Source organism: Odocoileus virginianus, chromosome 9 (assembly GCF_023699985.2).
Source record: "Odocoileus virginianus isolate 20LAN1187 ecotype Illinois chromosome 9, Ovbor_1.2, whole genome shotgun sequence".
NCBI lineage: Eukaryota > Metazoa > Chordata > Mammalia > Artiodactyla > Cervidae > Odocoileus > Odocoileus virginianus.
The window spans coordinates 36,939,279-36,963,609 of record NC_069682.1 but is presented as its reverse complement, the minus strand read 5'-3'; the positions used below and the strand labels follow the sequence as shown (position 1 = coordinate 36,963,609).

At 45.5% G+C, this 24,331-nt stretch overlaps 1 protein-coding gene across 4 annotated transcripts in view; it reads left to right on the top strand.

Annotated features, from left to right (window-relative positions):
• Nucleotides 1-24,331, top strand: part of RALGAPA2 (Ral GTPase activating protein catalytic subunit alpha 2) — a 269,834-nt gene that overhangs the window by 23,374 nt on the left and 222,129 nt on the right. For all 4 annotated transcript variants that reach the window (XM_070472230.1, XM_070472229.1, XM_020878409.2 and 1 more), the window contains exons 2-4: nucleotides 1,493-1,603; nucleotides 4,086-4,138; nucleotides 23,814-23,871. In XM_070472230.1, coding sequence (XP_070328331.1) covers nucleotides 1,493-1,603; nucleotides 4,086-4,138; nucleotides 23,814-23,871 — 222 coding nt within the window. The remainder of the gene's footprint in view (nucleotides 1-1,492; nucleotides 1,604-4,085; nucleotides 4,139-23,813; nucleotides 23,872-24,331) is intronic.

Here is a 24,331-nt window from a genome sequence, read left to right as displayed (position 1 = left end):
GGCACACTCAAGGAAGGCACTGGAGAACTCCACAGCAAGGCTGTGTCACTCATGAGAACGGTAATGCTTGTGTGGGTTAAGGATCCTGGTGGTGTTACCTGCTCGCATGCAGGTAAACTTGTTAGTTACCAGGAACTTGTACTGCTCTGTTCTCCCTGTGATTTTCGGTTGAGAAACGGGAATGTGAACTCGGCCGTTCCAGTGATCTTTCCAACATCTTAGGTACATTGTTTTCAAAGAACCAGTGCAGATTTTTCCATGAACGGTGCTATGTAGTTATCAGAGGAAAACAACTCTTTATAGACTCATCAGTGTGAATGTTAACTTTATAGAATGTAGACGTGACAGTGGGTGTGTTCTCACATATTCACAGGCTTAGGACCCCAAAGCTGATATGACTCTGATATAGATTGAATAGCAGCATGTTTTTTTCTCCCCCTTGAGTAATCTTGTCAAATTCTAAGAATGCCCAAAGAGCTAACACCTTGGTCAGGACACTGCTGGAAAGCCACAAACAACCTTGTTTCCTGAGGAACATGTGCAGAGGTGTGTTGACAATGGGTGACTTTTCTGACCTGAGCCGAAAGGGACGCTGGCTGTATTGTTGGCTTGGCCCCTGCAGGGGCCAGAGTGGGGTGGTGGGGACATGTTCCTGGGCTGAGTGAATTTCCTGAATGTCCAGTCGATCTACCTGCAGCACTGGTTTATCAACACTAAACACATGGGAGACACATGGCTGGAATGATGCTAGGAACACAGGACCCACTGTGTCCATGCAGTGGGGCCGGACGGGTCAAGTAGAAGCTGGAGGGATGCGGTGACCAGTGGCCCAGGTGGATGTGGGCAGGTCGGGAGGGCCTGATGTGGTAGCTGGAGGGAGGGAGGAGAGACTAGGCCGTGGGGCCCTCCTGGCAGAGTTAGGCTAATCCTTCTTTATGTGTGCAAAGTCACTCAGTCGAGTCTGACTCTGCGACCCCATGGACTGTAGCCAGCCAGGCTCCTCTGTCCATGGGATTCTCCAGGCAAGAATGCTGGAGTGGGTTGCCATTTCCTACTCTAGGGGATCTTCCTGACCCCAAGGATTGACCGAGTCTCTTAATGTCTCCTGCATTGGCGGGTGGGTTCTTTACCTCTAGCGCCACGTGGAAGCCTCCATCCCTTATGGTCTGGGTCTAAACCGCCCCAACTTTTACTTCCCCACCCCAGCCAGGAATCATCTCGTCCCTCCCAGGACCCTCACTAAACCCCTGGCCTTCCAGCTGCTCTATAGCGATTGTGACCTTGAGGTCCGGGGGTGGGGGAGGGGACGTGCCCCAGGTCACTTCAGAGCTCCCCTTAGGTGGAAAAAGAAGTGGATGGAAATGCACTTTACTGTGTTGTTTTGTCTTATAAGGGGACATGACTGGTTTTTGCATTGTTTCTGAAAAGATTGTTTGTGAATGCTGATGATCATATAAGGTTGTGGTTGTAAATGGGAACTTTTTCTTTTCAGACAATGTGGATGCCAGCGATCTTAAGCAGTTTTTTGAGACCAACTATTCTCAGATATATTTCATCTTCTATGAAAATTTTATAACACTGGAAAATAGTTTGAAATTAAAAGGTAAGAATTTCTACAAAAAAAATTTTTTTTGATACACAAAGTTCCGTTTTTTTTTTTTTTAATAAAAATACAGGAAGTTCTTGAAGGTTGTGTGTGTCACGTGCTACAAGTTACATGTCTTTAAGCTTCCTCTCTTTCCAAACACTCAGCAGAGCTGTGAACTCACAGCGGTTGCGTCTTTCCCTTGAACTTTCTCTCGTATAGGCGTTAACTGAACAACAACAGCCAAGGGGAAAATAGACAAGAAATCCACAGAAGGGAACTTCCCTGGTTGCCCCAGTGGCTAAGACTCTGCACTCCCAATGCTGGGGGCCTGGGTTTGATCTCTGCTCAGGGAACTAGAACGCACATGCTGCAGCTAAGAGTTTGCATATTGCAACTAAAGAGCCTGTGTGCTGCAGCTAAGACTCTGTGCACGTGCGCGCGCGCACACACACACACACACACACGCACGCACACAAATATATATATATATATATATATATAAATAAAAGGAAAACCACAGAAAGTGTGAGTTCCATTCCAGAGGTTGGGGGGGAGGGTGCAGCAGGCTGAGACAGGGTCACATGGAAAGAAGAGGCCTTAGAGAGGAGCATGGAGGCCACACAGCTGCCACTTAGGTCCTGCAGGGGATACTGCTCCAGCCTCTGTTATGTCAGGGCACACGTGGGCCTGGGCCCAGGATGCCAGCACCTGTTCTTTTTAAATGAATTTCTTAGCTTTCCCCCCTCGTGATTTATAAATTGGTACACTTCTTGAACTTAAATTTTTTTCTGCCAGATTGGTAGCTGTCTCGAATATGGAATGATGTGATTTTTATCTTGCCTCTTAGCTCTGTTCCACTTCATAGTGGTGTGGTTGTATATTCAGTCAAAATAGCAAAGAAAAAAAATTAATACCTGGTATCTAAGAAAACAACATTACCACCTACAAACCTCATTTTTTAAAAGGCCCTCCCTCCATCCCTGTTCTCCCTTTCCTCCCTCTATCCTTTAGGAAAATTCGGTGGTATAAGACCGTCAGTCAGTTTGTGCCGAGTAACAAATTGCACAACAAACCATCCCAACACTGAGTGCCTTCAAACAACCACTAGGCATATAGTTTGTGATTTTTCTGAATCTGTTGGGCAGTTCCTGTGGTTTGGGCTGGCTGCTGCCTCTGACTGGCTAGTGGCGAGTGGCCTCATTCACACATGTCCTGATGGTCAAGCTGCTGCCCAGGGCGCCTTAGTGCTCCTTTGTGTGGGCCCTGTTGCCCAGCTGGCAGGCTTCCTTGGGCTCCAGCACACTTGGCCTCAGGGCTCCATGACCTGCTGGCGAGTAAGGCTTTTTGAGCTCACCTCACATTTGCTGTCGTCACTGTGGTTGGAGCAGGTCATGTGGCCTCTCAGTTTCCGGGGCTGGAGAGAAATAGACCCTTCTTGATGGGGAGAAGACTCTGCCGCTCTGTTGTCTTGTGTCTCCTGCAGAGAGTCACGATGAAGGACCGATAAAAAGAGGGAGAAGCTTCACAGTTTCTTGCTTTTAGTACAGTCTGTATGTTGACTGGAGCCCAGGGGAGGAAGTTACCAAAACAAAAGAAGAAAGGAAAATGGTTGCTAGGAATAACAAAATCATCTTGTGATCCCTTCAGCCCTCCAGTTACTCAGCCAAAACCTGCACTGTTGGTTCTGCTTTCAAAACGTATCCAGAATCGCCAGCCTCTCGCTCCGGCCTCTCCTCCTGACCTCTGCTCCTGGCCTCCTCCTGTTGTCCTTACCCGGGTTACCACAGCCACCTCAGAACTGGCCTCCCTGCCACACCGTCCACCCCACCCCTCGCCAAAATCTCTGGGAAAGACCAGCTGGAGGGTTGCTTTACAGCGTCTGTCAGTCATGAGCTCCACGCTGCAGACCCTCCAGTGGCCTCCTGGTCCCCTCACGCCCTGCCTGCCTGCCCGCCCGCCTCACCGCCATAACTCTCCCCCTCGCTCCAGACACAAGGGCCTCCTCGCTGTATCCTCCCCATGCAGACCCGCTCCCCGACGGGGACCCTGCAGTCCCTCTGCCTGGAACACAGCCAGCCCCCATTTCCATACCCCGGGTCTCCCTGCGGCTGCTCCCTCACCTCTTTGAGGTCTTTGCTCAGGTGTCCCCTTATCAGCAGGGTGTCCCCGACTTCCCTAGTCAACCCCAAAACTGCACTTTTGGGCATTCCCATCTGCTTCTTGGTTTCCTCACTCATTTCTGGAGAGCCTCCTCCTGCCGGAACGTAAACCTCCCCAGGGCAGGGGTTCACGCCTGTGAACTCATGTGCCCTGAGGTTCCAGAAGAGTCCCTGACATGGAGACCATCTTCGGAGTTTGCTGAGTGCATGAGTGACAGCCACTTCATAGAGCTGTGGAGGTTCACATCCAGGGTCAGCAACGTAATTTTAACCTAATTTTTGATATCTTAAAATTGGCATGTTGTCATAGTAATGAATTCTTTCTTTATATATTCCAGGGAATAATAAGTCACAAAGGGAGGAGCTGGACTCCATCCTCTTTCTTTTTGAAGTAAGTTTTTATTCATTCATTTAGCTTTTAAGATTCTCGTCAAAAGCATCGTATTTTAGATCTTTAATGTTACTTGAAGACAAGTAAAAATGATGGGCATGTGTATCCCGCCTTCCTCTTTTACAAACAAGGTGCTAAGAATGGTCTTGTGATTTTTTTTTTTTTCCCCTTGTGGGAGAATTTTTCCTGTGTGGGGATCTAGATGAGAAGTTATTAGATGGGAATATGTGTACATTTTAAACGTTGATATTGCCAAATTGCTCTTCAAAAAGGTCGTATAAATCTATATGTAAACTTCCATGTAAGTCTTATGTAAATTTCCCCAACCAAACCCCAGAGATAATTTTTTTCTTTTTAATATATGCAAATTGACATGTAAAAACTCACTGTTTTTCACATATATTTCCCTGACTGCTTTTGAGGTTGCCACCTATGTGTCTCCATGTTCACGAGTGTCAGTCATATGTTCTCTCCAAAGGTGGAACAATGGCTGTGGCTTTTGATCTATTAAGAGTAAGGTCTTTCTTGTCTAGATGTATTAGACAAGTGATCAGATTACTGAGGCCTTGAGAACTACACTGGAACCAGATTATAGGTTCTGAACGTTAATTGTTGGTTATCTAGAAATGATTCATGCTTTGAAAAGATGTGTGCTGAGCTTGGTGGGAGACCAGCTTCATGACTGTTGAGGAAGGTCGTATATGTGTTTGATGCAGAGCTGGCTGAAGGGGTGGCCGAGGGGGAAGGCTGTCCGGGTTCGTGGAATAAAACAGATGCAGAAACCTCCAGCCTGGTTCGGGTTCCCAGCTGGCAATCTGTCACTGGTCACCCGTCTCCTCTGGGGTCCATGCTCCTTCCTCAGAGTCCCAGACATTGATTCAGGGCATGTTTTGTGGTGGTTCTCTATGTTTCCTGTGGTTAACCTGCTGTGAATGAAGCTGGCGCAGAGGAGCTGTTTTTAACAGGAGCTTTAATTATGCCTGTCATTTAAACAGGTTTCTACTGACCATTGCTGGTTGAACTCTTCTGTTAATTTACATTATTTATGTAGAAGGTTAATGCATTTGCTAAAGAGCCCACCACACAGAGGTAAAGCGTGAGGATAAAGCTCACAGGCTTGCCACACCCACCATCGCCACCTCCCCCCCACATCCCCACCTTGCCACCAAGTTTAAGGTCCAGAAACTGCCGTGTACCTCCTCCCTGACCCCATCCCCGCTCTCTGCTCCAAAGGCAGCTACACCTTGCACTTCACCATACCCTTGCTCCTTACAGATGGTTTTCTATAAGCATTTGTGCCCACGAACAGTGTGAAAGAAAGACAGTGAAGTCATTGAATCGTGTCTGACCTTTTGCAACCCCATTGACTGTAGCCTACCAGGCTTCTCCGTCCATGGGGTTTTCCAGGCAAGAATACTGGAGTGAGTTGCTATTTCCTTCTCCAGGGGATCTTTCCAACCCAGAGAATGAACCCAGGTCTCCCTCATTGCAGGCAGGCGCTTTACCAGCTGAGCCACCAGGGAAGCCCATGAACAGTGTACCATGTGACTTTGTTTGGTTTCGAGGGTCATAAAGATGGCCTCATCTGGTGTGTGGTCAGCAGGGGCTGGCCTGGCACACCCAGTGATATTTCTCTCCTTGATCCATGTGTAGTGTGTTCCTTCCATTCCCATGCCAGGTCAGGTGGCTGTGCGTGCTGTTCTGTGCTGTGCTTTGTTGCTCACTCACGTCCAGCTCTTTCTGACCCCGTGGATCGTAGCCCTCCAGGCTCCTCTGTCCGTGGAATTTTCCAGGCAAGAACACTGAAGCAGGTCGCCATTTCCTATTCCAGGGGACCTTCCTGACCCAGAGCTCAAACCATCGTCTCTCCTGCATCTCCTGCATTGGCAGGTGAATTCTTTACCACTGCCCCTGCCCCTGCCCCGGGAAGTGCAGATGGATGTAGGTGATTTAATATCAACATTTTGTCTATAGATGGTGTTGTTTTTCTTGGTAGGCAGGCAGATGGTCATAGAATAAAGATTCCTCTGGTTTTCTTGTCTTTCTGCCCTGGCTCACTCTCCAGCATGCTGGTAACTAGCAGTGATAAAGTTGGCTCTCCTTTTTCTGATTTAAAGAGAGTTTTATTAATGTTTCATTACTAAGAATAGTGTTTCTGTAAATATTTGGTAGGTACTCTTTATCATATTAGATAGCTTGTTTCTATTCATAGTTCAGTTCAGTTCAGTTCAGTTGCACAGTCGTGTCCAACTCTTTGTGACCCTATGGACTGCAGCACGCCAGGCCTCCCTGTCCATCACCAACTCCTGGAGTTTTCCCAAACTCATGTCCATTAAGTCAGTGATGCCATCCAACCATTTCATCCTCTGTTGTCACCTTCTCCTCCTGCCCTCAATCTTTCCCAGCATCAGGGTCTTTTCTAATGAGTCAGTTCTTTGCAATCAAGTGGCCAAAGTATTGGAGTTTCAGTTTCAGTATCAGTCCTTCCAGTGAACACTCAGGACTGATCTCCTTTAGGATGGACTGGTTGGATCTCCTTGCAGTCCAAAGGACTCTCAAACGTCTTCTCCAACACCACAGTTCAAAAGCATCAATTCTTTGGCACTCAGCTTTCTTTATAGTCCAACTCTCACATCCATACGTGACTACTGGAAAAACCATAGCCTTGACTAGATGGACCTTTGTTGGCAAAGTAATGTCTCTGCTTTTCAATATGTTGTCTAGGTTGGTCATAACTTCCTTCCAAGGAGTAAGCGTCTTTAATTTCATGGCTGCAGTTACCTTCTGCAGTGATTTTGGAGAGATTTATTAAAAATCGTGGATGAGTTTTGAAGTTTTCAAAAGTTCTTTCCTGCATTGATTGGGATGATTCTTCATGAATATGAATGTGGCGAATTCCAGTTCTGAATTTTGAGGAGGCCAGTATTTTGTTTGCATTTTTGGATCTATGTTCACAACTGAGATTGGTTTAGATTTTCTTTCCTCACATGGTTTTGGGGCTTCCAGCTGGCACTAGTGGTAAAGAACCTGCCTGCCAAGGGTGGGGACATTAGAGACACAGGTTCAATTCCTGCTTTGGGAAGATACCTTGGAGGAGGGCACAGCAACCCACTCCAGTACTCTTGCCTGGAGAATTTCATGGACAGAGGAGCCTGGAGGGCTACAGTCCATGGGATTGCAAAAAGTCGGACACAACTGAGTGAGTGACAGGCTGTTTTGAGTGATCCTGTTACAAAGCTTATAGGATATGTTGTCAGTGTCCTTTTTCTATTATATAAAATAGTTTCTATAAGGTTGAACTGATCTGCTTCTAGAAATTTTTTTTTTCTTTCCTGTAAAAACCCTCTGAAACTAGCTTTTTTGGCTTTGGATTTTGTTTTTATTTTTTAGTAGGAGGACTTTGCCCCATTTCTTTAATAGTTTTTGGATTCAGTTCAGTTCTGTTCAGTTGTTCAGTGGTGTCCGACTCTTTGCGACCCTATGGACTGCAGCACACCAGACCTCCCTGTCCATCACCAGCTCCCGGAGCTTGCCCAACCTCATATCTATAGAGTCGGTAATGCCATCCAACCATCTCATCCTCTGTCGTCCCCTTCTCCTCCTGCCTTTGATCTTTCCAAGCATCAGGGTCTTTTCAAATGATTCAGCTCTTCACATCAGGTGGCCAACGTTTTGGAGTTTCAGCTTCAACATTAGTCCTTCCAATGAATGTTCAGGACTGATTTCCTTTAGGACTGACTGGTTTGATCTCCTTGCAGATTACTTTATGATTATTGATTAAAAAAAAAAATTCTTATTTGACTGTTTATTTTTCTAAGAATTCAAAAAATTTGGTCTTATCCCCAGTTTTAAATCTTATGGCCCAGTGTTTCCTTTAAGGTTCTTAATCCCTTCAGTTTTATCTGCTTTGGATTAATCTTTATTATCTCCAAACTGTTACTTATTATTAGGCAAAGTAGTCATAGTGTTAAGATTGGTGCAAAAGTAATTGCGGTTTTGAACCCAGATTTTTAAATCATTATAACTAGGCTCAAACACATCCCTGTTAATCAAAATAGGGACTATTACAGTCAACACATTTTTGCCAACAAGCAGTAAGTTTGTTTATTCCTGTAGCATAAAAATCCGTGCTTCAGGATTCAACAAATTCTTGGAAAGCATTTTCCGCATCCTGCTAGTTGTGGAAGCGTTTTCCCTGCAAAAAATTGTCGAGTTACTTGAAGAAGTGGTGGTTGGTTGGTGAGAGGTCAGGTGAATATGGCAAAACTTCGTAGCCCAATTCGTTCAACTTCTGAAGCATTGGTTGTGTGACGTGAGGTCGGGCGTTGTCGTGGAGAAGAATTGGGCCCTTTCTGTGGACCAGTGCCCACTGCAGGCCTTGCAGTTTTCAGTGTATCTCATCGATTTGTTGAGCATACTTCTCAGATGTAATGGTTTCGCTGGGATTCAGAAAGCTGTAGTGGATTAGACCACCAAATAGTGTCTGTGACCCTTGTTTTGGTGCAACTTTAGCTTTGGGGAGAGCTTTGGAGCTTCTTTTCCATCCAGCCGCTGAGCTGGTCATCGGTTGTATAAAATTCACTGTCACAATCTGATTGAGAAATTGTTCGTTGCTGTTGCACAGAGTAAGAGATGACAACACTTCAAAATGACAGTTTTTTTGATTTGTGGTCAGCTCATGAGGCACCCATTTCTTGAGCTTTTTCATCTTTTCCGTTTGCTTCAAATGCCAAGTGATCACAGAACAGTCGATGTTGAGTTCCTGGGCAACTTCTCGTATAGTTGTAACAGGATCAGCTTCCATGATGGCTTTCAGTTGGTCTTTGTTGACTTCCAATGGCCAGCCACTATGCTTTTCATCTTCAAGGCTCTTGTCTCCTTTGCAAAACTTCTTGAATCAGCACTGTCCTGTTCATCGGTTAGCAGTTCCTGGGCCAGTTACATTGTTGATGTTGCCAGTTGTCTCCATAGGTTTATAACCAATTTTGAACCCACTGCACAGTATCCTGGATATTACCCAGAGATCAAACTGACACTCCCTGCATTGGAAGCTCGGAGTCTTAACCACTGGACCACCAGAGAAGTCCCTCTGTGTGTTTTTGCTTTTTTTTTTTCTTTTCATGTTTTAACTTTTTTTGGTTTGGTGTTCCTATGTGGCTGGTTGCATTTGATTGTCTCTTGATCCTTGTTCATTATTAGACATCTTTTACTTTCTGAAACAGTTAACATGGAAGATTTGACACTGTATCTGATCATTCTGCTATCTGAAGTCTGTCTTCGGTTGTCAAAAGCTATTGGTTATTTCTTCAGTCTCTCACAGTAGCACCACTTTGAGATCAGAATTCATGGGATGCATATTTAATTTGTTTGAATCTTTTTTTTCCCCTGAAAGTGTTTGTTTTTGATTTTGCTTGAGGTCTGAGAGTGTGCTTTTTTTTGGGTCCCTTTGGCTCCACTTGAGGGTCCTGGTTCCTTATTGGCATCCCAGACTCAATTTCTTACACCCACGTTGGGGTGGGCACGAGATCTAGAACATGAAGATGTCCGTAGGTCCTCCTTGGATTTGGCGTTTGCTTCCCTCCTGCTTCCTCTCTGGCGGTGTTTTAAGTCCTTGCTGGTTTCCCTGTGTCCCTGAAGCATGGAAATGACAGTTAACTTTTGCTGTCACTGTCCCACAACAGGAAAGCCTATCAGAGGCTGCAGGCTACACCCCTTCGGGCTGGGGGACTGGTTTCAACACCTTCTCCTTATGTTCAGAAAGTTTAGATTAAGAAGGGTGTTACCCCCCATACATTACCATCTACAGGCAGTTGGTTGCACATGTAAGAGAACAAATATATCTCATTCACAGCTTCATAAAACCTTCATCTGGCACTATAAACATGAGTGAAAAATGAACCTGCACCGCTTCTGTTTTTGTTTATGTTGTCTCTGTCTCCAGCCTCAGAAGGTGGGTTATAATTTGCGTGGTTTGTTCTGAGGGTTGTGTAACTTTGTCGCCACCATCTACAAGTTAGTACCACTTAAAAAGAGGTGGTTTATGAGGACTTGAAGGTAAACACTTATCAAGTTGTAAATAGTTGGGAAAGGCTTCCTTCAGAAAAAGTGGAATTATTAAGACATGTTAAATCGCAGAAGGGATACTGTGTAAAGATGGCCAATAAATAAGAAATGGATTGGAAAAAAGCGTGGAGGTAAGGGAGTTAAGAAGGCAAGAAAGTGGAGCCTGTTAGGGGAGCTACTGCTTGCTCTGTAAGTCAGGGTTGTCTAGACGGGAACCTTTGAGGAAGGAAGCAGTCATTTTTTTCAATGTAGTGAGCTACCACCCACATCACCCTGCTTGGATGAAGCAATGGTGTCAGTCCAGGCTGAGTGTCCTTCAGGCAGCAGGCTGACCGTTTCATCTGCCTTTATGTTCAGTGGAGGACGGTACTGCTCAGAAGCTGACCTCAGCCACCCTTGCCTGTAGTTTCAAACCTCTGTACCACTTGGAGTTTCTCTTGTTGCTGGTTCACAGTGACGTTTTTCACAACTAATTGAGGTTATGACTCCTTAGTTTTACTCTTCTTCTAAAAACATATTTCATGGGACTTCGCCGATAGTGCAGTGTTTAGGAATCTGCCTTTCAAGGCAGGGGACACAGGTTCAATTCCTGGTCCGAGGGGATCTCACATGTGGTGGAGTAACTAAGCCCATGGCCACGAATATTGACGCCTGAATGCCTAGAGCCAGTGCTCTGCAACAGCAGAAGTCACAGCAATGCAAAGCCCAAGCCCTGCAACCAGAGAGTAGCAGCAACAAGGACCCAGTGCAGCAAAAGAAAACCCCAAAAAACCATCTATCATTGCTGTGTGTTTCAAACGGGCATGTGGAGTTGATGGTGTGGGGCCCCATGCCATGAGTCTCCATTGATGTCTTGACCAGCGTGTAAATACTTCACTCAGGCCACCCTGTTTAATTCTTTCAGGAAATTGGAGATAGATACTGTCTTTTCAGTTTTTTATGGATGGAAGGGTGAGGGCTTTGTTGTGTCAGGTGACTTGCCCAAGGTTGCCTATCTGTCCAGTGGTAGGTAGAGGTTGACCCTCTCGTCTCTGGAGCCCATTCCTGAACTCAGCACCGAGCTGTGCACCGCTTAGGAGTCTCAGCGATCGAGCTGTGCTCCAAGGGTCGTGATACCAGCAGACGCCTATTCTTGTGCAGGCCATTCATTCATTAGACGTGTTTATCATGAACCTACTGTGTCAGGCGCCCTTCTAGGTGCTGGACGTACAGCAGTGAGATGGACAGAACCCCCTGCCCTTATGGAGCACACCTTACATTTCGTGGTAAACTGGAGTCGCTGGTGAGAACGGGTACGTCAGAGCGCCAGTAACCACCTTCTGAGTCAGAAAATTCTGAACGGCCCTTCTCAGAAGTGACGGTGGCCCTTGAGGTGGCTGCCTACATAGGTCAAAGGAGGGTTGATGTGGGAATGTCAGGCACCTGGTGAATGGGTTTCAAGGTCAAATAACTGACTTGACTTTGAGATCCTTCTGGATTCAGCAGTTGAGAGGTTTTTAACCCTTCCTGGGATTTGTTTTAATCAGGTGTGGGAAGACTCACAGACCTGAAGATGATTGGCATGAAGGCAGAGGTTGTTACAGTACATACAATGCCAGAAGCAGGAGGTGTGGCACGCCAGGTGGGCCCTGAAGAGGCGCTCCTAGGAGACGAGAGCAGGAGAGAGATGAGTGGAGGTGGTTTCTGTGGGAAGGAACGGGCCAGGCAAGGTCAGGAGCTGGCAGAGCAGGTTTAGGGTCAGGTAGTTTGAACCCTCTCAGCGGGCCATGGGCCATGGGGGTGGTCCCTGGCTGTCCAGGACCTGGTCCCCAGGTGATTTGGGCAAGAGATTGTGTCCCAGGTAGTGAGAACCCAGTAACGGAGGCGGCCGCGTGCGGATTTGGGTTTGGCTGGTTTGCATATCAAAGGCGTGCTGGCAGGTACTATCCAGGAATCCACTAACCCTGGGGAGGGTAGTCTCTGCCAGCCCAGCAGGGCCCCAGGCATCAGAGCATCAGGAATCAAGAAAACGAGAAGACACAGTTGTTAAGGAGATGCATTTCTAGTTATCTGCCACACTGTACATTGTCCTTCCTTTAGTAGAGAGATGGGATGTTTGGATAGAGTTTGACAGCAAGGTGTTTCCCCAGCCTCCCACTCCCCAATTAAAATACGCATCCACAGAAGAGGTTTCATATCATACATACATGTATTTTGGCCTCAGATGCTACTTACTCATATATCACACAGTTAGCAATCACAGATCTAGAGGACATTTGATTCCTGGATCCATTCATTTTGAATTTATCTGGGTTACCCCAGGAGATTAAATAAACACTGTGTTTGTCCTCCCCAGAGACTGATCGGGTCTTTACCTCCTGTGAAGTGTGGTCTCATACTCGGGGTCCCTGGGTCTCCCATGCAGTTTCCTGTCTGGCTTGGCTGTCTGGGCCACTCTGTGAAAGTGCTGTCACCCGCCCTGGGCTTGTCACCTGCCACCCTCCTCCCCCTGCCCCGCCCCCCCCACCCCCCCCCAGCCAGGCCTCTTTCTGCGTAGCTTCCCTCTTGCCTCTTGGTTTAGAGAGTTCTCTTTTCAAGGCCCGTCCTTTACTCTCCTCTTCATCTGGCCCATTTTTTCAGGTTCTGTTCAGACCCACCATTTCTCTCGACATCTGCAGCCGAAGGTGCCCACTGTCCTCTGAGTTCCTAGAATGCACTCCCGCTTCTCCCAGCTGGTTGTTCCTTGTTTTCCCGAAGGCGGCCCTCTCTTAGCTTCCTAACCAGACGGGAAGTTGCTGGGCGGGCCCTGCCGCTGCGAGATAGCATCCTTCGGGGCCCCCACAGCCACTCACACTTGTTAATATTTGTTGTTGGATTAAAGCCTCTTAAATTCTCCACTTATCTCCCATGGGGTCATGTGGTATTTTTATACTAAAAACAGTATTTTCTTTCCTCACTTGAAACTCCCTGGACAAAAGAGATGGGAGAAAGGTAGCAGAAGGGCCGGCGAGGTTTGGATCCAGCTTTGGTACAGCAAGCCGTGTGGCCTTGACCGAGATCCTGAGCCTTCCTTTGTTTGGAGCCTGCGCCCCTGCAGCAGGGGTGGGACCAGTTGATTTCTGGGGGCACCTCAGTTCTACCAGCCAAGGGTCCCACAAAAATAGCTCAGAGCGAAGTCTCCAAACAAGACATCTTCAAAATAAGAAGTTTGCAGAGAAGTCTTTTTTTAGCCTGAAATTTAGCTTCATGCTTCTATTTAGTTTTAATATTCAGTCTATTTAGCTCTGGTTAGCCTTCGAGTCTCTAAACGTCCCCATTGCTTTCTTCTCTGGAGCAGCCCTGTTCACCATAACTTTCTGGGATGATGGGACTGTTCCATATGCAGTTAGGCGACCACTGGGCCACTTTGTGCTTGGAATGTGGCTCGCATGACTGAGCAATGTAAATTTTAATTGTATGTAGTTTTATTTGACGCAGATTTTAAACTTCGGTGGCCGCACGCGTGCTAGTGACTGCCAGTCGGACCGTGAGGCTATGGCATGTTCCCACAGAGCCTGGCCGCCTCATCTGGGAGACTCATTTCTTCTTCCTCAGGCACCTGGTCAGGTCCTCAGCCTGTGGCCCTTCGCTGTTCTCGTGGGAAGGGGACTTCACAGGTTTAGGGTTTTGCTGGAAGGAGGCTTTGACCGAAGGGAACATGCCCCTGCCTCTCGGTTGGGGAAGTGGCCTTCTGCAGATGCAGAGTTGAAAAGTCAGAAACAAATTGCATTTTCCTCTTTTGCACTCATGTTAAGATGAAATGAGCATTCTAAATCAGGGGCTGTCAAACGAGTTCAGACTTCATCTTCCCCCTTCCGTCCATCCCCCCTGATGAAGAAAACAGCATCAGTGTCCTTCCTCCCAGGGCACTGCCCACTGTCCTCCCCACCCCTCCGTTGGTGGGAGGTTCTGGTGGGAGAAGCCGGGACCTCAGAGCCAGCAGTGAGCCGCCCGGAGAGCACGGGTGACCTGAGGCTTCTTCCGGGGCTGACAGGAGAGCAGGGTGTTACTGGGGCCCATAGGTTTTGTCTCTCCTTCGCTAATGAGGATGACTCTGACGTGGACATCAGCCTCCTCCCTGGCATCTGTGGGGGTGATGCTGGCTCGACGGGGACCTGTCCTGGGCAGCCTTGCTGGGCACACTGGTGTCTGGGTGTCGTAATGACCAACTGGGGGTCCAGGACTCTAGTGGGCTTTCCCTCTTTACTTTAATGGAATTCAGTCTGGGCTCTCTTGTTTTTCAGTGTTACATGGGAGCTTATATCGATAGTGGGTTTAGCCTCAAATTCTTTTCCTCAAAATAGGGGGAAGGACTTTCAGTAGCCTTCCAGGTGATAGTAAGTCAGCTGGACCAACGCAGAGCCCCGAGGCCGTGTGGGAGAAGAGGAGATGATGGGCTGGTTTTCGCTCTGTCCGGTCACTTTCCCGGTGCCATTTCAGTATTGACTGTATTTACCACACACATGCATTTATTTATATCTTTTCACACTTAATAGTCCCGTTCTGCCTCAGATATTAATGATGAAGAAGAATTGCCTGAAGTGAAACTGGAATTATGGCTGTAATAAGATCATAAACCATCTGACATGTCTGCCCCCCCTCTACCTCTTTCCCCCGCCCCCACCATCCTTCCTTCGGTGGATCTGTGTGTCCTTTATAACTCTTTGGAAATGAAGACCAGTTTGAAGCTCCTGCAGAGGTTCAGTGGAAGTGCTTGGACTGAATCACAGCCGGGTCTGTGCTTTCAGGGCAGGTGATCTGTAGGATTAAGTCACGGCCCTTTGTCTCTTCTGAGCAGAAAACACAGACCAAGGCCACAGAATTGTGGTTTTACAGTTAACAAGTTTCCACAGCCCCTGGTCTCCTCGCCTTTATTTGTCATTATTTATTCCAGACTGTCCACCATACAGCGGTCCTCCTGGATGGCTCCCCACTCCATACCGAGGGTCTCTCGCACTGTTAGTGCTTTTTATTTCTTTTTCCTGTAAGACCAGTTTCCTGCTATTGAGTGGAGAACGGACAAGAAGAAATAAAACGAACACGAAAAGCAGATTCTTCTTAACTCCTTGAAATCTAAGTTCTTGTTGAGGATTTCAAATATTTGGATGCTTCTATGGATTTTTTTGTTTTTTTTTTCTCTTAAAAGACTGGTTCCAACTTTGAGTGCAGCTCCTGGGTCACTGCCGTAATTCTAAATGACTGATTGCAGTTGAGAAAAGTCAGGATCCCCAGAGAACAGAGCCAACGGAAACTCTTCTTCACCCTGCAACCCGCCCTGAGTTCTAGTTGGCCAGCAGAGTCAATACCCCGGGTTATCATGACCAGGGTACTGGGTCATTGTTATGACACTGGTGTTTATTGTAACATGTTATGTATATTCACTTATTTATTTCTTTCAAACTTTAAACTTTTTATTTTGTGATGGGGTATAGCTGATCGACAGCGTTGTGGTAGTTTCAGGTGAATAGCGAAGGGGCTCAGCCATACATATACATGTGTCCACTCTCCTCTAAACACTCCCAGCCAGGCTGGCATATAACGTTGAGTTGAGTTCTATGTGCTATACAATAGGTCCTTGGTGGTCATCCATCCTGAATATAGCAGTGTGTGCATGACCTTCCCAAACTCTCCAACCATACCTTCCCCTTGGCAACCATAGGGGTATTATGTACATTTAAAGTAATCATAGAGACATAGAATTGACCTGGTTTTCTTCATGGCATTAGTCACGCTTGCCATTTTTATTAATGTTGGACCCGCGTTTGGGAGCAACTCCAGGTGGGGGCATGCGTGTCACAGCCGTGTGTGATCTGCTCCCCAACACCACCGAGACTTCCTCAGGCCGGGTTTACCAGGGAGGCTGGGGGGCCAGCTGGTCTCAGGTGTCGGCTGGGGTGGTGAGCCAGCTCATCGATCGCTCCCCAGCGCCGGGCCCTGCACGAGATGCTGGGGAGATAACGCAACTCGGGGCCGGGTCTTCTGTTTCTGGAGCACGTGTCTGCTTCTGATCATGAAACCTTTATGATCTCTGCAGATGGGAAAATGGAAGCAGGGTGTAAACATCTAATCGCTTCTAGAATTCTAATTGTGGTTTCAATTCAGCGATCTTTTTACATGTTACTAATAATAATTTGAATTATATGACAGTGTCTGAGTTGAAAGGGTCCATTTTCACTGGACATTTTAACTTCTAAATTTAATACCAAGACTACAGTTTTCCTTATGCCTTGTGACTTCTAGGTGAGAAACTTGGGACTGACCCAACAGGATATACTAAATTACTCAGTTTACCTGGGAGGAAGGGGATCCTGAAGCTGTTAGAGAAGCCTGCGACCGTGTGAAATTACACTCCAGTGGCCCTCTGCCACCTGGGGTGCCTCGGCCCCCTCTCCTGTGCTGTGTGCCCCATGGCCCTGGGTAGCTGACACCTCCAGGAGTGGGTCCCCTGGAGGCAGCACCTACAGATACTCCCAGGAACCCCGAAGGGCAGAGGGTAGAGTCTGCGTCAGGACCGCATATAAGGAAACCTCACACTAAAACTCGAGTACATTGTATTTACTGGTAGAACAGCAGGAGACACGTAAAGATCATTTTCTGTCCCTTTAAATTGATTGGAATTCATAGGTGACCACAGTTTGGACAAGTTGGTTTCTTCGTGTATCAGTTTAGGAGACAGTTGTACGTGTGTTTGCTATCATAATGATGATCGGTTTTCTGTGGCATGTTTTGCTTGGATGCAGTGTGGTGGCTGCTACAGAGTGACACCCAGTGTGTGAGACACTTGCCCTGTGGGACAGGTTGAAAAGCCTGCTGGCATCAGTTGCTCCCGCAGACCTGGCATTCCCTGGGTGAACTTGGCAGAGGAGCTCGCCGTGAGCCGACTGCGGGTCTGCAATGCCTTCTAACTGTGTGGAAGTGGGTGTTTAAATCCTTGTAGGTTCTGCGGGGGACAGGAACCACATGCTAGCATCTCCCGAGGGAGTGGTTATTTCTCTGCCTTCCACTCACCTGGGAACTCTCTGGATGTAAAAAGCTATTTTTTTCTTTTCGTTCTGTGAAAAATGGCACAGAAAAGACAAACAGCTGGTTGTGTTGGTATCAAACTTGAAGAGATCTGAAAAATGCAGTTTCTAGCCAGGAAATAGAAACTTGAATTGAAGAAGAGGTGGCAGGTTTGGTTGTGACTGAGGTTTCTTGCGTCAGAACCTCGGTGTAAAGAAAACTCCTCTTGGGGGTGTTCCAGCCAGTGGGTTACTCAGAGCAAAACCACATCTTCTGGGTCGAATTATGTGCTACCATGTCACTTTCTGTATTTCTTGTTCATCTTTCTGTGTTTGGAAACCAGTTCTGAGTGACTTGGTCTTTGGTAGAGGAATTTAACTTATTTATATTTATTATTTTTGTGTGTGATAATTAGCATTAACATTTTTTTCTGCTACTTTTGCTTTTTTGGGGGAGAGGTTACTGACTCTCACTTTATGCTTTGGGATTTGGGAGATATACTTTAGATTTTCTATCATTTCAATCATTGTCTTTAAATTTAAAAATTGCTATTTGAACCTTTTTTCTTTTTATTATCCCTGATGGCCTAGACAGTAAGGAATCTGTCAGAGGTGCAGGAGACCCAGGTTTGATCTCTGGATCAGGAAGGTCCCCTGGAGGAGGGCCTGGCAACCCACTCCAGTGTTCTTATATGAAGAATCCCATGGAGAGGAGCCTGGCAGATTACAGTCCATGGGGTCGCAAAGAGTCAGACACAACTGGGCAGCTGACATGACTGATGACTGATCAAGAATAAAGCAGTGTTTGGTGTTACATTTATTTTACCCCCATATATCTTTTGTCCATCTTACTTTTTAGCTATTTTAAGCATTTTATGTCCAGATTATTTTATTGTAATATTTTAAAAATTTATTTCTCTTATGTTAATGGTTTTGAGGATTTGCTCTATTTTTATGCCCATATTAATTCCAGTTATATAAATACAGCTTGTTGTTCATAGTGTTTATGCACCTGCACCCTTGTTTTTGGATTTTAAAACTAATCTCTGTATTTGCTGGAATATGAATCATTTAGTATGTTGAGGAGGTGAGGGCTCTAGAATACCTTTTTTTAAAAGCAACAACAAAAACTTCAAACAAATATAGCTAGCTCTACACTTTTCAAATAATCTTTTTTTCTCAATACTCTGAATTTTGTTTGCTTTGCGAAAGAGCTGTAGTGTACTCTGTGTGTGTGTGTGTGTGTGTATGTGTGAGTGCTAAGGCAATTCAGTCATGTTCTACTCTTTACAACCCCATGGACTGTAGCCTGCCAAGCTCCTCTGTCCATGGGATTCTCCAGGCCAGAATATTGGAGTGGGTTGCCGAGCCTTCTCCCAGGGGATCTTCCTGACCCAGGGATCAAACCTGCATCTCTTGCGTCTTCTGCAATGGCGGCAGGTTCTTTACCACTAGTGCCACCTACTCTAGTTGTCTTTGTTACATGCCAGATTCGCATGTAAGACCTGGCTTGCTGCGGGACATCTGTCCTCATGTGTGTCTGTGATCTGCTGCCCCTTCTCGGAGTGGCCTGCTGTGAGCAGCTGACCATGCTGCCTTCTGGAGCTTAATGTTGCAGAAAGACCAAGGTCAACCTGAGTTTTGTTCCTTTGTGGATAATCCATTTGTTCCTCTCAGCTCTTCTGTAGGACTTTTAATTATATGTTGAATTTGCAGCTTTGAATGTGCTACATCTGGACCCTTATCTCTCTGTTCAGCTTGCTTAAGTGCTAGGGAGGTCTCCGGATGCACGAGGTTATGTGGGAAGCTCTGTGGTGATTTTAGATTCATGCTTTCTGGGTTTTCATCTCCATGCGATATTTTCTGATTTCAAACATTACTTGTGCATCTACTGTTTTTATTTATGTAGATCTTAAAAAAGACTCAGTGTCCTTGTGGGTCTCTTAAGACTGTGAGTGAAAATTTCTTTAAAAAGTACCCTATTCTTTCAGCAAATCTTATTTCAGAAGGAGGAATCCATTTCTTTCGAGGATGGTCCCTCCTTTGCTGCATATTCTATGGATATCCTGCTTTCTCAGGAGGGGCCCACAACCCCTATGCCTCTTCACAGGTTCATCTGTGCTTTAAGCAGTAATTTCTCTGGGTGTTTTGCTTGTAGATAGGATCCTTTACCCTTTCTGAGTTTTCATTGCTTGAAGAGATTTTCCCACATTTTTATATTGATCAATTTCTAAAGTACAGGAGGTAGAAATCAGATCCCCTCCTCTTTTTTTTTTATGCATTCTCTATTTCCTTTAGATGTTTTTACCCTGTATTTTAAGTGTTTGACAATAATCAAGTCGTGTTGGGGAGGGATGTGGTGGAGGGGTGGTTGAGGTGAGCCCTTCTCAAGAGGTGATGTTTGAGTTGGGTCTTAAAGACTGAAAAGGCTGTAAGAAGACAGAGCTATGCTTTCCTGGTTCAGTTAACAGTGGGGTGAGTGACTAGCTAGGAGGGTACATGGATAAGAAGAAACGTATGACTTTTTAAACTCAAAATGTAGGTACCTTGTTTTTAAGATTCTGTTGTTCCTAATTTTAGCTCCATTTCTCTTAGATTTCAAAGTACCAAATGTTGACACCCAAAATTCGATGAGAATATTTTGTCCGCACTGGATAGTCATTTTTAGTGAGAGATGAGTGACCAGGCCCTGGGTGGTTGAAGAACACAGCACTGTCTCCATAGGTCACCCTGGGACTATCCAAGCCACCTGGCTCCTGCGCACAGGGTCCTGTTGAGACCAAAGCATGTGTGGCATTCACAGGATATGTCCTATAAAGCCACCTGCCCGGTCTCATCCTGAGTTTTCTGAACTCAAAAGGCTAAGTGATGTTCCTCCAAACTGAACTTTCTGTTTCCTGGTCAGTATTTTCTTCACCTTGCACCCTGGGCCTTGCGGCTGGTTTCAGGGAGAGTTGCTCCTGTGTTCTGCATGTGTATAGAGCAGGTTTAACTGGTCATTGTTGACCAGTTAACTGGTCATGTTACCTCACATCAGTGAGTATGTGATATTTCCTCCTTCTTCACTGACCACCTTTTCTAAGTGGAATCAAAATCAGGTGTGAATCTACCGGGATACATTGCAATCATCTAGGAATGATTTGAAAGAAAAAAAAAAGTTTCCCATACAAATTAGATCAGCAGTTTTAAAGCACATGATAGCATCTTGTATAAACTGCAGCTTCCATTTCACATTATTCCTGGTCATGCAGTAGGTTCTGAAGAAAAAAGGGCTATGGATAATCACTTAAAAGAATGACAGATTCCCCGAGGTGCTGATCAGTAGTAAGACCTAATTTCTATTTCGAGTGTGCTGTGTTGGATTACCCTACAGATGCAGCTGAGCACCAAGCATTAACTACAGCCATGTGCCTTTCAGAAAAGTAATATTTATTCACGCTGTGTGGCTTTCCTGCATTTTTTAAAAATTTTACTCTCCAGTGAAACTGCAAACAAGATGTCAATAGCTTCTGTGGCATCCGCAGTCGTGTAGCTTAGAATACTGGCTGCAGCAGCAATGCCATGGTGTATTGGCCTCCACAGAGGTAGGCTTCATCTGGGGCTTTCTGAGGGACAGGCTTAGCATTTAGACACAAATAGTTGTGTGGGGCTTTGTTTTTATTGACCTCGTAGGCTTCAATGCATAAGAAATGACTCTTGCTATATTTGAGTGCAGAAAATCACTGTGGGTGATTTCAGCTTTGAGTTGTGTAATATTATGTCTGTTTGGGAATATTCTTAGTAGCTCAGATATTTGGCATGGATATTTCTTATCCAAACCTTACTGAGTTGATTTTTTAGTATCTTTAAAGTCCATCCATTTTGGAAATCTGAAAACTTTGATCTGGAAGTGGTGATGATGTCAGGCCTGACCTCGGAACAAGTTGGAGACTACTTGTGGCCCACCAACAGCATCCTAGCACTCCTTGCACACCGTTTTGCTGTAGTCTCTGTCTTTCTTTATATTTTGATGTATGGCAGAAGCCAACACAATATTGTAAAGCAGTTATCCTCCAATTAGAATTTAAAAACATAAAGGGGAAAAAATTAAGTTAACAGCAGCAACAAAAAAAAAAAGACTTTTTTTTCTTTGTTGCCTACTAAGAAAGGAAACTTAAATCAAGAAGAGCAATCTATCTGTATTTTGAAAGGTTGAAAAGCACGATTCAGTGCCAGATGGTTTCCTGATGACAGAGAAGATCTGAGGAGCCCGTGGGCATGCCAGGCATTCGTCTTGTCTGAGATAAGCTGTACCCAGACTCTTGAGAGTAATTTTCTCAGCATCTGCTGTATGAAATTTTTAGATTAAGTGGCAAGATGGCACCAGAAGAGGACCCTGGAGGGACTTCCCTGGTGGTCCAGTGGCTAAGACTCTGCACTTCCAGTGAAAGGGTCGCGGGTTTGATCCCTGGTCAGGAATGTAGGTGGGATGCCAAATCCCCTTGGAGGAGAAAGCCTGACTCAAGAGGACACCCAGTTGCTGCTGTTCCCTCAGCTGGGAAGAGAGGGCTCGATGGAAGGAGGAGATGATGCTGGGCTCCCCTCCCCGTGAAGCCTCAGCCAGCTGATGAGAAACAAAGCCAACAGAAGTAGGAGGGTCATTTCTGTTAGGACTTCAGCCTCTCGATACGATGAGAATGTTCTGAGTAGTCACTGGAAGACGGCTGTAGCAGACAGACAGACACACAGCTCACGTCCCCTCCAGCCTGGATGCAAGGCTGCCGTCCTCAGCTTCCAGCCACCACCACGCTCTTCCCGTCACGTCCCCAGCCAGTGACCCACTGAGGCTGCAGTGTGGGGGCCTGGCCGTCCTCAGGCACGTGGGCGCCTTCAACAGGCCACCTGCTCCCAGGCTCCTGTGGGGCCACACACTCCGACTGGGGGTCCTCATCTGTTTCCTCATTTCTCCTTCACAGAGGCTACTCCCCAGTAAACCACTGGCACTCCTAACTGTACGCAGGGCCTGTTCCCCAGAGAACTCAGCCTACAAGGATCGTTATTCATTTGTTATCAAACATATTGAACCTAGCCTCCGTAGATGGAGTAGGAAATGGCAACCCACTGCAGTATTCTTGCCTGGAGAATCCCATGGACAGAGAAATGTGGCAGGCTATGGTCCATGTGGTCACAAAAATTCAGACATGACTGAGCATACATGCACATACACTGTAGTAAATTTTTCAATAAAAGAGAAAGTATGAGTTAAAGAATTAGAAAAGGTAACAGAACTATTTACAATTGCCAGTGTATGGAAGCAAGCTAAATGTCCACTGACAGATGGTGGATATATATATATATATATATATATACTCATACATACATACACACCCTCCCATCAAACACAGTGGCATACTACTCAGCCATAAAAAGAATGAAATATTGCTATTTGCAGCAACATGGATGGACTTGGGGAACATTATGCTAAGTGAAATAAGTCAGACAAGGCATATACTGTGTGACATCACTTATATGTGAAATCTAAAAAATATAATGAACTAGTGAATGAAAAAAGAAGCAGACTCAGATTATTGAACAAATTAGTGGTTACCAGTGGGGAAAGGGAAGAGGGGAAGTGCAATATGGGAGCTGGCGGGGCAGGGGGTGGGGGAAGAGTTATTACGGGATTATATGAAATCCTGTGTGTGAAACTTTTGAAAATTGTGAGGTACTATAGAATTTAAAGAATCTTTCATTTATAAAAATTAAATCAGAATCAGAAGAAGTAAAGGTTCTTTGTTATATCTACCAGGGATGGTGGGAGGAGAGAGGGTCATAACTACTATCCTAAAACTAATTTTTAGCTCTTAATTTCAAGAAATCCTTGCCACCAGTTCTGTTTCCTTATTCCACGGAGTAAGGTCTCATCCTCTTTGTTCATCTTTCTTCCAACTTCTGTTTCTTGTCTGGAGACAGGTGATGATTTTAATGGAAATGGGAAGTGGGAGGTGCAAAAGAGAAAACTTAGAGAATCTGGCATTTGACAGGTTATTCTTGTTCTATTTAAGCAATGGCTATAATATAGTTACAGTGATCCCTTCAGTTATTTTTTTCCCTTTCCTTTCTTTTGGGGAGAATTAAAGTTGGGGTAGTAATCTCTTTAAAACATTCAGGGAAGGAAGCTTGCTTGGGGCAAGTGAAAGAGACTGTTTCACAGGGGTCCAAGATAAAGTGAAATTTATGCTATTACAAAGTTTTTTTTTTTCCTTTTCTGAAATACATCTATATAGAGATGCTGCATGCTTGCATGCTCAGTCATGTCTGACTCTTTGCAACCCCATGGACTGTAGCCCGCCGGGCTCCTCTGTCAAGAATACTGGAGCAGGTTGCCATTTCCTTCTCCAGGGGATCTTTCCGACCCAGAGATCCAACCAACGTCACTTGCATCTCCTGCATCACAGATGGATTTTTTACCACTTGAGCTATCAGGGAAGCCCTCTATATAAAGATATATAGATCTATAGCATGTACTGTGGGCTGTCATGAAAATGTGGGACTTCATTCATTTGTTGTTTATTTTCTCTTTGCATCTTATTAATTTTCTTTTTTTTTTATAGAAAATATTGCAGTTTCTACCTGAACGAATTTTCTTTCGATGGCATTACCAGAGTATAGGTAAGAACAATTACAAAAATTTTTAATTAATGTATGTTTCTTCTAGTAAAATCGCCATTAAGTGATTGTGGATTTGTAATTCTATATATATATATATAGAGAGAGAGAGAGCATATTTTTTACACCTCTCTATACCTCTTGCCCACCATAATGAAGACCTAGCACAACCAAAAATAAATAAATATTTAAAAAAAATACCCTCTGGGCTTTAAAGGTGTAGGCTCAATCAGTGAATGTTCACACATGGCCAAAATTTTGTGCAGGGATTTTATATATAAGTCATTGAATCTAGTTTATTCAACTAGATTTTGCTTGTAGATAGTATAAAAACCAGGTGCATAACTAAACTGCAAATCTGCTGATGACTTTTTAAGAGTACCCCTGTGTTGGTCACTCCCCCGGGCTACCCAGTGGCCTCACATTTGCCTGGGAGGGGAACACACCCTCTGAGGCTCATCTC